The sequence below is a fragment of the Hakea prostrata genome, chromosome 3 (assembly GCF_041222555.1).
Source record: "Hakea prostrata isolate BN-2017 chromosome 3, UWA_Hpros_2, whole genome shotgun sequence".
Classification (NCBI taxonomy): domain Eukaryota; kingdom Viridiplantae; phylum Streptophyta; class Magnoliopsida; order Proteales; family Proteaceae; genus Hakea; species Hakea prostrata.
In genome coordinates, this window is record NC_142602.1 from 49,276,907 (window position 1) to 49,290,009 (window position 13,103).

Below are 13,103 nucleotides of genomic sequence, written 5' to 3' on the forward strand. Positions count from 1 at the left end.
GGGAGTTGGTTGAACTCCCTCGAGGTTCTAAAATCTTAGACACTAAGTGGATATTCCGCAAGAAATTAAAGGCGGATGGATCACTTGATAAGTATAAGGCAAGACTAGTAGTTAAAGGCTTTAAACAGAAGCAAAACATTGATTACTTTGACACTTTTGCTCCAGTAGCAAGGATCACTGCTGTAAGGATAATGATAGCTCTTGCATCCATTTACAAGTTGGTTATTCACCAAATGGATGTAAAAACAGCTTTTCTAAATGGTGACTTAGAAGAAGAAATCTATATAAGACAACCCAGCTTTGGGTTTTGCAGTAGAGAGGTGACTGATCATACAGTCACAACTCTCTGCAGATGACCTTACGTACATATGCAGCCCTCTGAAGGTGTCCATACGGGTCAGTAAATATAGGTTAAGCTCTGAACAAGAGGCCATTCCATTTTTGTGAAAAACAGAATTTTGAAAATCTAGTGTTAGAAAATTCCTTCTTTTGTTTTCTTCATTCGGTGCTGTGTATTTCCTTCGGATCTCCTTTGCAAGTAGACTCCGTTGGAGTGCTGCCTTCGGATCTAAGAGTTGTTGTATCTTGGAAGTAAGAACGTCAAGGTCAAACCCAGCAGCATAAAGGGGGCGTTCAAATACCTTAAGGAAAAGTACAGTTCGTACACCTCAACTCACTCTGTGAAAGTTCGTGTTGTTTTTCCTTTCGCTCATTCTACTACATTCGGGTAAGTGATTCTGACATAAAGAATAGTTTATATATTTGTTTCTTCTTGATTCTGTAATTGGCCTGTCTGTCTGTCTTCCTGTCTGTAATTCACTTTTAAGCATCGATAAAATGGATCAAAAGTGGATCCCTCTCTTAATGTATGGTAAAGAAGTGTGAGAAAAAAAATATATAATAATCTCTACTACAGTTTGAACTTATATCAAATTGAAGATTTTTTTGGTTAAAAAGGATCATTATATTAAGCGAAGAAGCAAAAGAAACAATTCATCAATTAGTACCTTATGAGGAACCAACCTCGCTCTCCCGCAACAACTGTTGCCCCCAGTACACCCTTCCACACTGGTCCCTATTCACATTAGAAAATTGCTAACTCATCACAAACGAAATATAGGACATCTAGAGGCATCCAAATCAAGTTTTTTTTTTTTGTCAAATCCAAATCAAGTTTATTAAGAAATGAAGCTGACCAAAGAATATTAATATTAGAAGTTCTTGTCCTAGTTGCCGAATTTGCCAAAAAATCTGTCACTATATTAGTTTCACGATAACAATGTGAAATCTTACAGTTTATAGCCATCAAATATTCTTGTAACTCTCTCCATAGATGAAAGATATACCAAGGTATTTTCTTCTGCTATATTAAAGTCACCATAACTTTAAAATCACTTTCTACCCAAAGGTTAGTAATTTGTAAATGTCTTGCCCAATGCAATCCATGAATGAAAGTTTCCAATTCACTCTCAAAGTTGGTTTTAACATCTAAAAAAACACTGAAATTGAAAACCACCACAACAACTTCATTTCGAAAGACTCCTCCACCGCCAGCCCCTCCTGGATTGCCCAAAGAAGACCCATCAATATTTAATTTTACCCATCCTGCAGCAAGAGGACACCAATAAATTTCTTGTGGAGGAGCAGCACCAATGACCAAAAAGTTAAGGCCCAATCTTCTTGCATAAAAAAAAAAATGGTAAAAGTTACTTTTCTCCCATCCATTTTAAAGTCAAATTGTACTAAATCTGAAAAAATTAATGTCCTGAAATTAAAATTTTCAAACTGGATTTGATTGCGGACCATCCAAAGGAAGTATAAAAGCAAACAACATCCATTAATCCAAGCAGTCCGTAAAGGAGACTGTGAAGCCTGTTGTTTCCAAACCTTGAACGACTCTACAATCGAATCTTTTACTGTCCAACTATAACCAAACTTTGCTACAAAAGCTTCTCCACATCCACATGAGAATGAACAGTGAAGAAAGAGATGTCCTATATCCTCTAAAGCTTTATCATAATGGTTACAACGAGAGGCCAACATAATCCCTTTCCAAGTCAAAAAGGCATCAACAAATAGCCTATCATGAAAAAGTCTCCAACAAAAAACGTGTTGTCTAGGCTACAAAGAAGTCTTCAAAATACTCTTTGCCCATTCCAATTGTTCCCCTTTTATACGATAGAGATCCCATGCCGATCGAAAACTAAATTCTCCCCCCACTGAACCTTGCCAATGACAAACATCAACAATACCAGCACAAGGAACAGGAAATAACACAATAAGAGAGACTACCTCTTGAAATTTGGCATTGTCCATTGACGAAAACCTCCACTCCCCTTGCTGTAAACAATCTACAACAGTCAATTTCAAATGACCCTCTAGATCCAGAGGAATACCAACATAGTCTACAATTGTAAAATTCCCCAACCACCTGTCAAACCAGAAACTTATGTGATGACCATCACCAACTGACCACCATTCGTGAGCCCGAACAAAACTCCAAACCTTCCTCAATCCCAATATCAAAGATGACTGCTGCCCAAAAAACTTTAAATTTCCCCTTTTGTCCACCATTTTCCCTTTCAAAAAGTGAGCAAAACCAGAGTGTTTGTATTTAATTATCTAAGCCAACTTGCATAAGGATGCAAAATTGACATTAAATTGAAAATTTAACTAAGCACATTTAGACATAATTTGTTTTTTCTAATTTTTCATCAAAATACAATATTTTGATTTTTGTCAGTAAAAAGGTTTTTCAGAACCAAATAAGGATGCAATTTTGTTCTATTGGTTTTTTTCCCCCTTAGTAAATGATCAAATTTATTAATAAGAAAAGAAAGGGATAAGGCTAATCTTCGAAGGTTACGTATCAAAGCATAAAACCTCCCAAAAACTACAAAATCAATACCCATCTAAAGCCCAGAAACCTTAAATAGGGCTTGGATTGACCTAAATCTGCCTTTCCCATCTTAAGCCCAAAAACCTCAAAATAGGCTTGGATTGAGCCACTTTGATTTAGGGATGTTTTTGTTTTTTCGTCTTGGGTGATGTGGGAGTGATGAATTAGAAGTCGGCTATATGATCTGAAAAGAAGACTATCAACATTCCAAAACACAAGCTTGGTGTCCAAAAATGACCAAAACATTCTCATCAATGAAAGGCATAAAACCTCAGTGGAATGGCCTTTTTATTATCTAACAAGTCTATTTTGATCAATGACCCCAAATTGTTCGGTTCATTATGATTTTTTGAGATTATAGTTCTCATCATTACAGTCATTTTAATGAAAAACAAAGGTTCAATCCAATATCATCCTTACCAAAAAAGTCTATTTTGATCAATGACCAAAATATTTTCATCGTTCATAACTAATATGAATAGTCATTTCTTGGATTTAGATGTTAATTATTTTGAAAGGTAAAAGTGGTATGCATAATTTTTTAAGGTTGATGAGCGAAAATGAACACACATTACCTCAAAGAAAATGAAAAACAACAAAAAAGACCTTATAGGATTTATTTTGAAAGGTAAAAGTGCTTTAAAGGCTTGTTGCACATGCTAAGTGTAACCGTGATTCCTACGAAAGTGAGTTAGGATTTATTTTGTTGCACTAGTTTCTTCCCTGCATTTGTATTTTTCTTTAATTTTTGCTTGAGGACAAGCTTAGTCTAAGTGTGGGGAATCTGATGAGCACATTTATGTGTGAAATCTTAGGGCATAAAGCATGCATTTTACACACTTAGAGTGGAGCTACCTTGGGTTTTATGTTGTTTTTGCAGATTTGAAGACTTTTCAATATTTAAGCAAAATTTTTGGAGTTTTGGGTATGAATCATGCAATTTTACACGTCAAGAGGTCCATTCAAATTCTCAAATGCGAAAATGGGCCTGATCTGGAGCATGATTGGCTAGAGATGTGATTATGGGCCAACTCCAAAATATTTAAGAGATAAAGAAGGCAAATTTGATCTACGGCTGAGATTATAAATTATCAATCAAATCTACAGAGATATTATTGAGAGAGTCCAAATGGAGAAAAGAGTCCTTGCATACCTCAATAACTTATTTCCTATTTGTGATTTAATTAAAGAAAGAAAAAGAAGAAAAAGAATTATATTCAAATAAGGAAGAAAAAAAATCCCATTTTTGAATGTCTCTATTCAATTTTGATCAAGCCCTTCATCAAACGGTCATCCGGTATCCGATCGAGCTGAATTTTGGAGGAGCGCTTCACGACTTCTTGATCCTCAAATCCAATGGTAGAATTATGCATTTGATCTCTCTAAGTCAGTCTGATTAGTACGTCAAAACCCTAATTGGTTGAGTCGATAGGAACCCCTGAGTTTGATTCAAATTCTGTCAAGATTCATATCCCATGTAAACTCTATAAAAGGAGAGCATACTCCATCAAGGGAGGATGTGTTTTAGAGCTTAGTAGAAGCACTCTTTCTTCTCTCTTCAGTTTATTTAGGCTTTGTTTAGCTTTCTTTGCTTGCATTTGTGAGATTTAAATTTCTAGATTGAATGTTTAGGTTTAATTTTTCTATGTAATGCAATTCAAGTTCAAGTTTCAAGTTTTAAGATTCGTTTTTCTCTGGGTCTAGCAATTGCAGATCTAGATCATTCTAAATCTAGATCTGGTTGTTAGGGCTAGTTGAGATTCGAATCGTTTGTTCAATTCGCAAGTAAGTAACCTTCTTCAATAATTTTCTCTCCTTCCTCTATTACCGATTCTTTCTACCCCTCCATATTCTTAATTTAAGATTTACTTTCAGCATTTATTTATTGTTCTCCCTTCCCCTGGGTCCTTGATCAGAGATGCCTACAGTCGTGCCTCTCTTTGGTTAAGGTTTCCCTTTCCTTTTGTTGCTTTAATTATTTCTTTTCTGCAATTTCTTTTTCTCTAATATCGGTTCCCCTGATCAGTGGACTGTAAGTTATGGCAAAGGGTCCACGGTCAAAGTCATTATAATTATACTCCCCTTCATTAGATCCAGAGCTGACACTCGGATCACTTCCCTTTTATTTTTATTTATTTATTATTCGCGTTTTTTCTGCCTTTATTAATTATTCCTTGATTATGTTTGCTTTAATTTTCGTTTCAATTCGATCACATTAGATGTATGGATTAGGACCGTTCATTTAGTTTAATTAAGTAATTAACAAATTTTAATCATTGCACTCTCGCATTATCATTAAGAAGTTAATTCTAAAGTGGCATATCTCCTTGAGATCGACCCGTTAGCTACACGATACCGTGTACTTGCGCTTACTTTTAATTTCACAAACACTAGATTTGAAAATTTTCCGCACATTCGCCCGTGAAATTTTTAATATTTTAGTAGATTCACCCTGTTCACTGCATCCTTGTCATTTTCCCATGCATTTTAGTTCAGATCTACATTTCATTCACTCCATCTATCAATTTTTCAAGAAAATCACTATTCATCATCTTTATTATTTCTCCTTTATTGTTCTCTTAAATTTTAGATGGCTCACTATGGCAGTAGATGTGCTCCCATGGGTGGCTGCAGTGCTAGTCGAGGCCTCAGGTGTGGGGTACAACGTCTTGACTTGTTCGGCACAATAGAGGCAGAGTTCCTCTACAACCACTTACATTTGAAATCGATTCAAACCTCTTAAAGACACCAGCGGGCAGACTTTAAGAGCCCAAATTGGGAGTTTTCGTTTGAGAACCAATTGGGAAGTTTGAAAGGTAGTTTGGGGACCCTAATGTTGTCAAATTAAAGACCCCAAAGTCTCATTGCAAGTTAACTTTGAATTGGGAACGAAATTGAGCTCAATGGCGAAAGCCCTAGACTGGGCAGTCAACTGGCTTTGTGTGGCTCAACCCCCCACTCCCTATTTTGGGTGCGTGTTTTACCCCTCTTTGACCCTATTCGATCCCCGATTGTTGCTTATTTAATTTTTGTTGTTTCTAGGGTTATTTTGGGTCAATTGCACTCTCTTTTGTGGAATTCTTTGGAACTTGGAAATTAATTGTAGCTGGAAAGGTAAGGAAAATAGTTAACCATATCTTGTATGATTGATGGTGTTATTTAAATCTTCATCATTTGATATCTTGTATTCTATTATGAATTGTGTGTGACTTTGCACGAACGGAAGGTAATGTTTTATATTTGCTTCTATTTTCAAATTTCATGAATTGTTATATTAGAATGGTGCGAATGTGTGGAGTTGATTTTGGGACCTTGTCCTCTTGTATTTATATGCCAACTAGGTCAATGGGTTCATCCATTACCCTAGCAATCCTATATATTTACGAACTTAGACCTAAGTACATGAGTGATAGGTGTCTAGATTTGTTGGCTGGGTAAACCCATGAGTACTACTACTCTTCTGGTAGGGTATTGAAGTCAGTTAACCCTCAATGTTAGTGGTTGGGTCCTATTAGTATCAAGCAGGCCCACTGCCATCATGAGATGGTAGGGTTGCATATGTATAGAGTTTGGGTTTGTGTCACTTTCAGTGCGATGTGAGATTTCTATAGAGAAGCCACAAGAGCGGCCGCCTATATATAGGTGAATGACCATAGGATTGAGAAATGGATTCCAATAGATGCCTCTCGTTGATGATCCCATAAGGATATTGGACTAACAGATGCCTCCCATTGAGGAATGATATCCGTACCATATGTAGTACAAGACCGTATGACCATATGGGCCTAGAGTTGTCCTTGAGACGTGCCAGTTCTCATGCCAAATGGTGATGTGAGAGAGTGGTGATCTATATCCCTAGCCATGAATTGATATGATTTGACCCAATAACCATGGAGAACCCAATAGACGTCTCTTGTTGAGGGAGAGTGATTAAGACTGCCCAAAGGAGACTAGTATATAGCTTAATGCATGTCTACCATAGAGACCTTATGATAGAGTTAGAAGCATGATTTCATATTTATTTTATTATTCATCTCATTATTATAAATCATATATGTTTGATGTAGGAAATTGTGAATAGATGCATGATATGTAGTTTAGTTGACCTCACTAAGTTTTGTTGAACACACTCCTTTTACGTGAATGCTCTATTAGATCTTACTACAGGTTATGAGGATTCCATTCAAATGGAAGATCTGTCGTCAGCAGAACATTTTGATGAAGTGACTTGCAAGGAGGTGGACTCACATGGAGCTTTGTGCCCATGCCCGAATTGCTCCTATGGAGCTTGGTACTAGTGGAGATCCGACGATATCTTTGGAGACGATAGTGTCCCTCATAGCCCTACGTTTTATCTTCACCTTTATTTATATAGAGAGTGAAGATGCCGTCTTCCATTGAAGAATCTAGAATTCCGCTGCAAACAACTCCTTCCTCTAAACTATGATGCTCAACTTTAGATTATGTTTTTAACTTTAAGTTAATGGATAACTGTAACTAAATTATCACCTAGAATTTTATTGCAAACGACTCCTTCCTTTAACTCTGATGCTCAACTTTAGATTATGTTTTTAACTTTAAGTTAATGGATAACTGTAACCTCATTTGATAATTTAGTTTCTATAACTTTAAATATTTATCTTTGATTTATTCTTATCCTTTGATTATGCTATGTCATATGATAATATGGATTTGGCACTAAACCTTGATCTTGTAGTGTATCACTCCCACGGGGATTCAGGTATGACCGAATCTAGCTAGGTGAGGTGTGACACACCCACATTCTCCTAACATGGCCTAGGTCATTTTTAAAACATGCATGGTTTTAATGCAAATGAGTGCAATTACATTTGTATATGCAAGGAGGTGTCCTAGGCCATAATTTATTGGGTCTTCTTACTTGAGCTTGAGTTGATATTCATTGATGTTCTTGAGTCTTCTTGTACTCCATTCTTCATGCTCATCTTGACTTCGACTTCATGTCCATCTTGACTTGGTCTTGGCCCTTGACTTGAGTTTGGGCATCCGACATTGAGTTGGATTTGGTCCACTTGCTCTCATATTGAACTAAATATACACATCTTAATATAACCATTAGTAATTCATCTTTGTTATAATCAAAACTAATGAAGGCCCATGTGGCAATGCTGACATGGCCTTTTCCAACACGTGTCATGCTAGTTTAGGTGATGGAAGTCAAGAAAAAAGCATCCCTAGAGGGGATGTAGGCCATCAGTAAATTGTGACTGATACATAGGGAGAAAGGTAGTTGCAAAGTAGACATCAACAACGGTCTTCCTAACAGTGATTTGCACAAGCCAAGACAGAGGAGAGATTGTTTGTTTAGGGTATGCCCTGTATTCAAAAGGTCCATGTAACTAAAGTTTGGATATAATTGTAACTAGAACAAGTTTTGGGTCAATTACTAGTTCAAGAGTAAACTTGTAATTTTATGGGGATTACGGTTTTGGGTTTCCATATAATTATGCCTCTATAGCACAACCTAGGTAACAAAGCAAGGAAAGGGTAGCACTTTGTAAGGTGTGAGAGTGGTGTAAATAGGTTTTCAAGAAATAGTGGAATCTCTTTTTTCTCTTGGGTGTACGTAGACAATTTTGCTGAACCATGGTAAATTCTTTGATATTGTGAGTATGTTTTTGTTTATATTATTCTTCATGATTGTGCATTCGTCCATAATGCTAAGGCCATCACTTTGGGAGCCCCTTGATAACCTAGTGAAGGAATCAAGGAGAGGAACAAACAAAGTTAGAATGAAGCCCTTTATCTCTGGGAGGAAATTCCAATTGACCACATTTGTAGATACACTCTTATACTTTATCAGTATGATTTTTAGTAGGTGATCAATCTTATTTTAATATTTGATCTTTAGCATACAGAATGCAGTTCTTGTTTTATGTGTTCTATAGATCGACCAGTTATCAGTATATTAGGTTTTGAGTTGTGTTCTTTGATTTGATGAGTGTCACATCACTATTCTTACTCTTGCAAATATTCCATTTTTAATAGTTTATTGTGTCATACATTTACAAATTTTTTTGTTATGATTTTGTATTGAAATGAACATGCCATTGGTATATTAGTTGCATATATCATATCGGAGCATGCCATAGTCATTATTGCGTTGTTGTCTCCTTGTGTGAAGCATTGGTGTCTTTGACGAGATGGATGTTGGGATTATGTAATAGCACAAACCATGTATGGGGACCATCCATTGAATTTGAGGCACATGGTTGAGGGTAGATGCATATGAAGCATTTTGTCTTAGATTTGGTGGATGTTAGGGTTATGTAATGGCACAAGCCAGGAAACAACGTGGAACATTAGTTGAATTTGAGGAACTTGGTTTAAGCAATATATTTTGATTAAGAGGAATTTTAGAGTTGTGTAACAAGACAAACTATATAACGTCATGGAACATACATTGAATTTGAAACAAATGATTTAGGGGAGATGGATGTTGAGCTATGTAATATGCCCTGGCCATGTAACAACATAGAACATCTCATGGTCCCTAGACTGGTAGGACAGTTGGTTCACTCATGATTTATCAGTGGAATTGAATCAAATTTGTATCGTTGAGCATGTTATGGTCATTTTGTCACATGCATTAAAATTATTTGGGCAAATTGCACTGGCACACAAAAATGGAGGCATTAAAGCATTGACACCCCACTTTATGTTTGAAAAACACATAGGTCCTCTTCTGCTACAATAATTAATTATATTATCGCAAAGACTATTATACCCTTCCATGAAATCTTATTCTCATTTACCCAAAAAAAAAATCTTATGCCTATAAAGGTTATTTGATGAAGACATTGTTGTTGGATTTTTTTTTTCCTTAGATTTTTGTAAAGACATTTTTGGAACTAAAGAAAAAATAAACAGTGGGTTAACTGTTACACTAACAAAATGGACTAATATGTTTAATGAATTGGGGAAGTCTGGGTGTTTCAAACATAAAGTGGGGTGTCAATGCTTTAAAACCTCTATTTTGGGGGTGCTAGTGCAATTTGCTCGGATTATTTTGTATAAAAATTATTTATGTGATTGTATAGAATAGCCTTGTTGATTTATATATGATTTTGCTTGCCTAATTTCTTCTCAAAACTTTTCACTTACTTCTATGGTTGATAAATTCAACTAAGGGGATGGTGGATATATGGAGGAGGAAGGAAAAAAAATATTTATTTTATTCCTTAGTGTAGTTTCACTTGGGAATGTTATTGATTGCAATCCTTTTGGAGATTGATAGTGTGAATTTTTGAGAATCATGGACTATTATGGAAATGTTTTTTGTTTTTTAACTTTTTGAGTTTAATTAAATTCTATTGCAATTAGTTATATTTTACTGGTGTGATTTCACAAAACTACATAACTAACCAATAAGCCCCTCAACTAGAGGTGCCCAATGGTTCATTTGGGGCAGTTTAGGTTTGACCTTAACAGTTTCGGTTGAAAAACACCAAATCCAAACACAAACCATTCGCAAAATTGCAGTTTCGGTTCTTCTCTTGTTTGATGCAGTTTGGGTTCGGGTGACTAACAGTTTAGGTCAATAGTTGACGCAGTTTTGAAACCATTAAAACCTATTATCAAACCAATATAGCCCATTTCAAATTAAGATCCATATGAGTCTTGAGTCTTACCTCTTGGGCTTAAGGTCCAAACAAAGACTCTTATTTATGAAAATATAAATTAGGATCAATAAAAGTGGGTAATACAACCCTAATCCATCCTACATATAAGTTCTACTAGCATATCTACTCAGTTAAAGGTCACTTGAGTAGGGAGTCTCTCTACTTGGGGTCAGCCTTAGATTGCTGAGTAGCCATCTAAAACACTAGAAACACAAGTGAATTCCAAAGATAGAGCTCAACAATCATGTTTTGTTACTCACTTTTTAATCATTACTTCTTTAATTAGCTTAGTTAGCAAATACGATAATGGTTAACAAGCTTGAGTAGATAAACCCTATGGCATATATAGGAATAAAAGCTTTTGTTTATCTCTTTCTTTTTATAACGGGTTTTTAACGTGTTAGGAATTTAGTTTTGTTAGCGAACAGGCCACAAATTGGTTGGCCCAAACCAGCTCGAAACCATTTGCCTTTCGATCCCTCAATTGGTAGCCCCCCTTTGGTTTGGGTTGGCTAGTGCTATAACGGGCCGGTACAATTCGATCTTAACAGTCTGGTCTATAAATTAACACCCCTACCCTCAATAGTTTTCGATTCACTACCTAAGTATCGAATCTTATTATATGGCGCTTTGTGCCTGACACGGTACATTTCGAGCCAAACAAAATAATTTATCAGAGTCCAATTCAATCTTTATGCAGCCATTCACTTCACTTCTAGAAAGAGAGAAAGGGAAAGATATCCAGACATGATTTCACACAAACAGAACAATTATTAGTTTAGTTTATTCGTTATACATTTGATGTAGAAACCAAATACTATATGTTGTCTATCCAAATCTTATTTTCCAACCACACCAAAAAAAAATACTGAAAAACCAAGGAAGCCACTTGGAAATCCGTGGCAGAAAAATTAACAGAAACTTGTTAAGGAGATGATGGAATCAAGAAACCACTCAAACGAATTACAGGACTGAGAACAAAGTAGAAACAGCAAAAGCTGCAACAGATGCAATTGCATTCACGAACATCGAAGAAGATCCACTGGCAGTGGGACTAGGAGACTCCACACTAGGAGTGGAGGGAGCAATCTCTCCAACGGGAGCAGGAGCTGGGGCATTCTCAATAACACCTGAAGGTGAAGGAGGAGATGCTGGGCTTGTCTGGTTTGAAGGAGGAGATGCTGGGCTCGTCTGGTTTGTGGTAGAAGATTGGTTGCTCCGATCTGCCATCACCACGACCACCAACTTTTCATTCTTCTGGCAGTTTTCTGGATTTCCACTTATGAAGTAGTAAGGACCATTCTTTTCAAGCTTGATTGAAGTGTGGCCGTCTTTATGTGTTTCAATGGGTGATGTTGAGCTGCAGTTGTCATAGTCAGCCTTGTTTACTTGAAGCACTGAGTCATTGTCAGCTGGGTAAACGAACACTGCAATAAAAAATTGATGTAACAACCACAGTTAATTGATAAATGCTTTCAAAAAACAATAAACATTTCTGAGTTTAATTTCACAAAATATAGAGGCTCAAGATATATATCATTCTAGCCAAACTCCTCTCTGTCCTGCATTGCCCTCCTTCCTGTCCGTCTGACCGTCATATGGAAAGGAATCACGGACTGAAACCATTTCAGACTTTCCATCCGAGGGTTGAAGTTTTACAAGAAGGAAGGGAATGCCGGATGCAGAGTATTCCAATTCAACTCCTTATGATTCTGGAAATAAATATCTATTCGGTAAGAAAATAAAGTTGCACATTCACCACCATTGATTAGTTTCACATATAGAAATTAGTGTTGCATCAGAAAAACCAACAAAATCAATCGTTCAACTTACATAAAGAGTCTCCAATTTGGAACCGCTTCGATTCTGCCCATTGATTGTAGGTGTTTGCTGTTGCATCAGCTGGAACAGTCCAACCATTGTCACCTCCAACCTTGAAATCGGTTGCATCAGCGCTTTGCATCGCCAGTAGAAGAGTGCTAAAGAGCCAGAAAGCATGAAATGCTTCTCTATGGTGTTTGAGTCTTAGAATGGTGTTGGCCATGGCAAGAGAACAGTAGATCTTTAGCTGATGGAGTGGAGACTTACAGCCGAAGACCTATTGTGCTACTTGGTTCAAAGGAGAAGATTTGACAGGAAAGGTAACATGGTTAGTGGGATTTTATAGAACCTCTGCACACCCAGGAGCTTTACAATCTGTGGCAGTGAAGCTTTTGCTTCTTTAGTTATTCCTCTTTGCTGTCTGGATATCTTAGCTTCTAGTCCAAAGCATAAGCTGCTTTATTCTCAGAGCCTCATGGTTCATGAGCACTTTTGCATTTACTTGGCAACCTTCTGAATGGGGTTATGCTTTGCTTGAGCAAATTAAGAATATCCATGCCTTGTTCATCAGGTTAGAAATTTTATCAATGCTGGCCAATGAGGTAAGCAGACAAGCACTTTTTTCCTTTGCATGATGACCCAACTTAGAGATTGTTTATTAGAGATAACAATATTCTCTCACTTTAATTCGGATAAAAATATAACTTTAAGTTGTTACATCA

General features: G+C 36.5%; 1 protein-coding gene across 1 annotated transcript; it reads right to left on the reverse strand.

Annotated features, from left to right (window-relative positions):
• Positions 1 to 11,295: 11,295 nt before the first annotated feature.
• LOC149022394 (early nodulin-like protein 9) lies at positions 11,296 to 12,714 on the reverse strand. The gene is made up of 2 exons (XM_089147273.1): positions 12,394 to 12,714; positions 11,296 to 11,987 (listed from the first exon to the last, which is right to left on the reverse strand). Exons 1-2 carry the CDS (start codon positions 12,602 to 12,604, stop codon positions 11,524 to 11,526), a joined length of 675 nt encoding a protein of 224 aa, XP_089003399.1. The 5' UTR covers positions 12,605 to 12,714; the 3' UTR covers positions 11,296 to 11,523.
• Positions 12,715 to 13,103: the final 389 nt, after the last annotated feature.

Coding starts and splice junctions, on each gene's coding strand:
- LOC149022394 (XM_089147273.1), bottom strand. CDS start 12,604: ATGGCCAACACCATTCTAAGACTCAAACACCATAGAGAAGCATTTCAT. Junction 11,988..12,393: donor CCAAATTGGAGACTCTTTAT/GTAAGTTGAACG, acceptor TTTTTATTGCAG/TGTTCGTTTACCCAGCTGAC.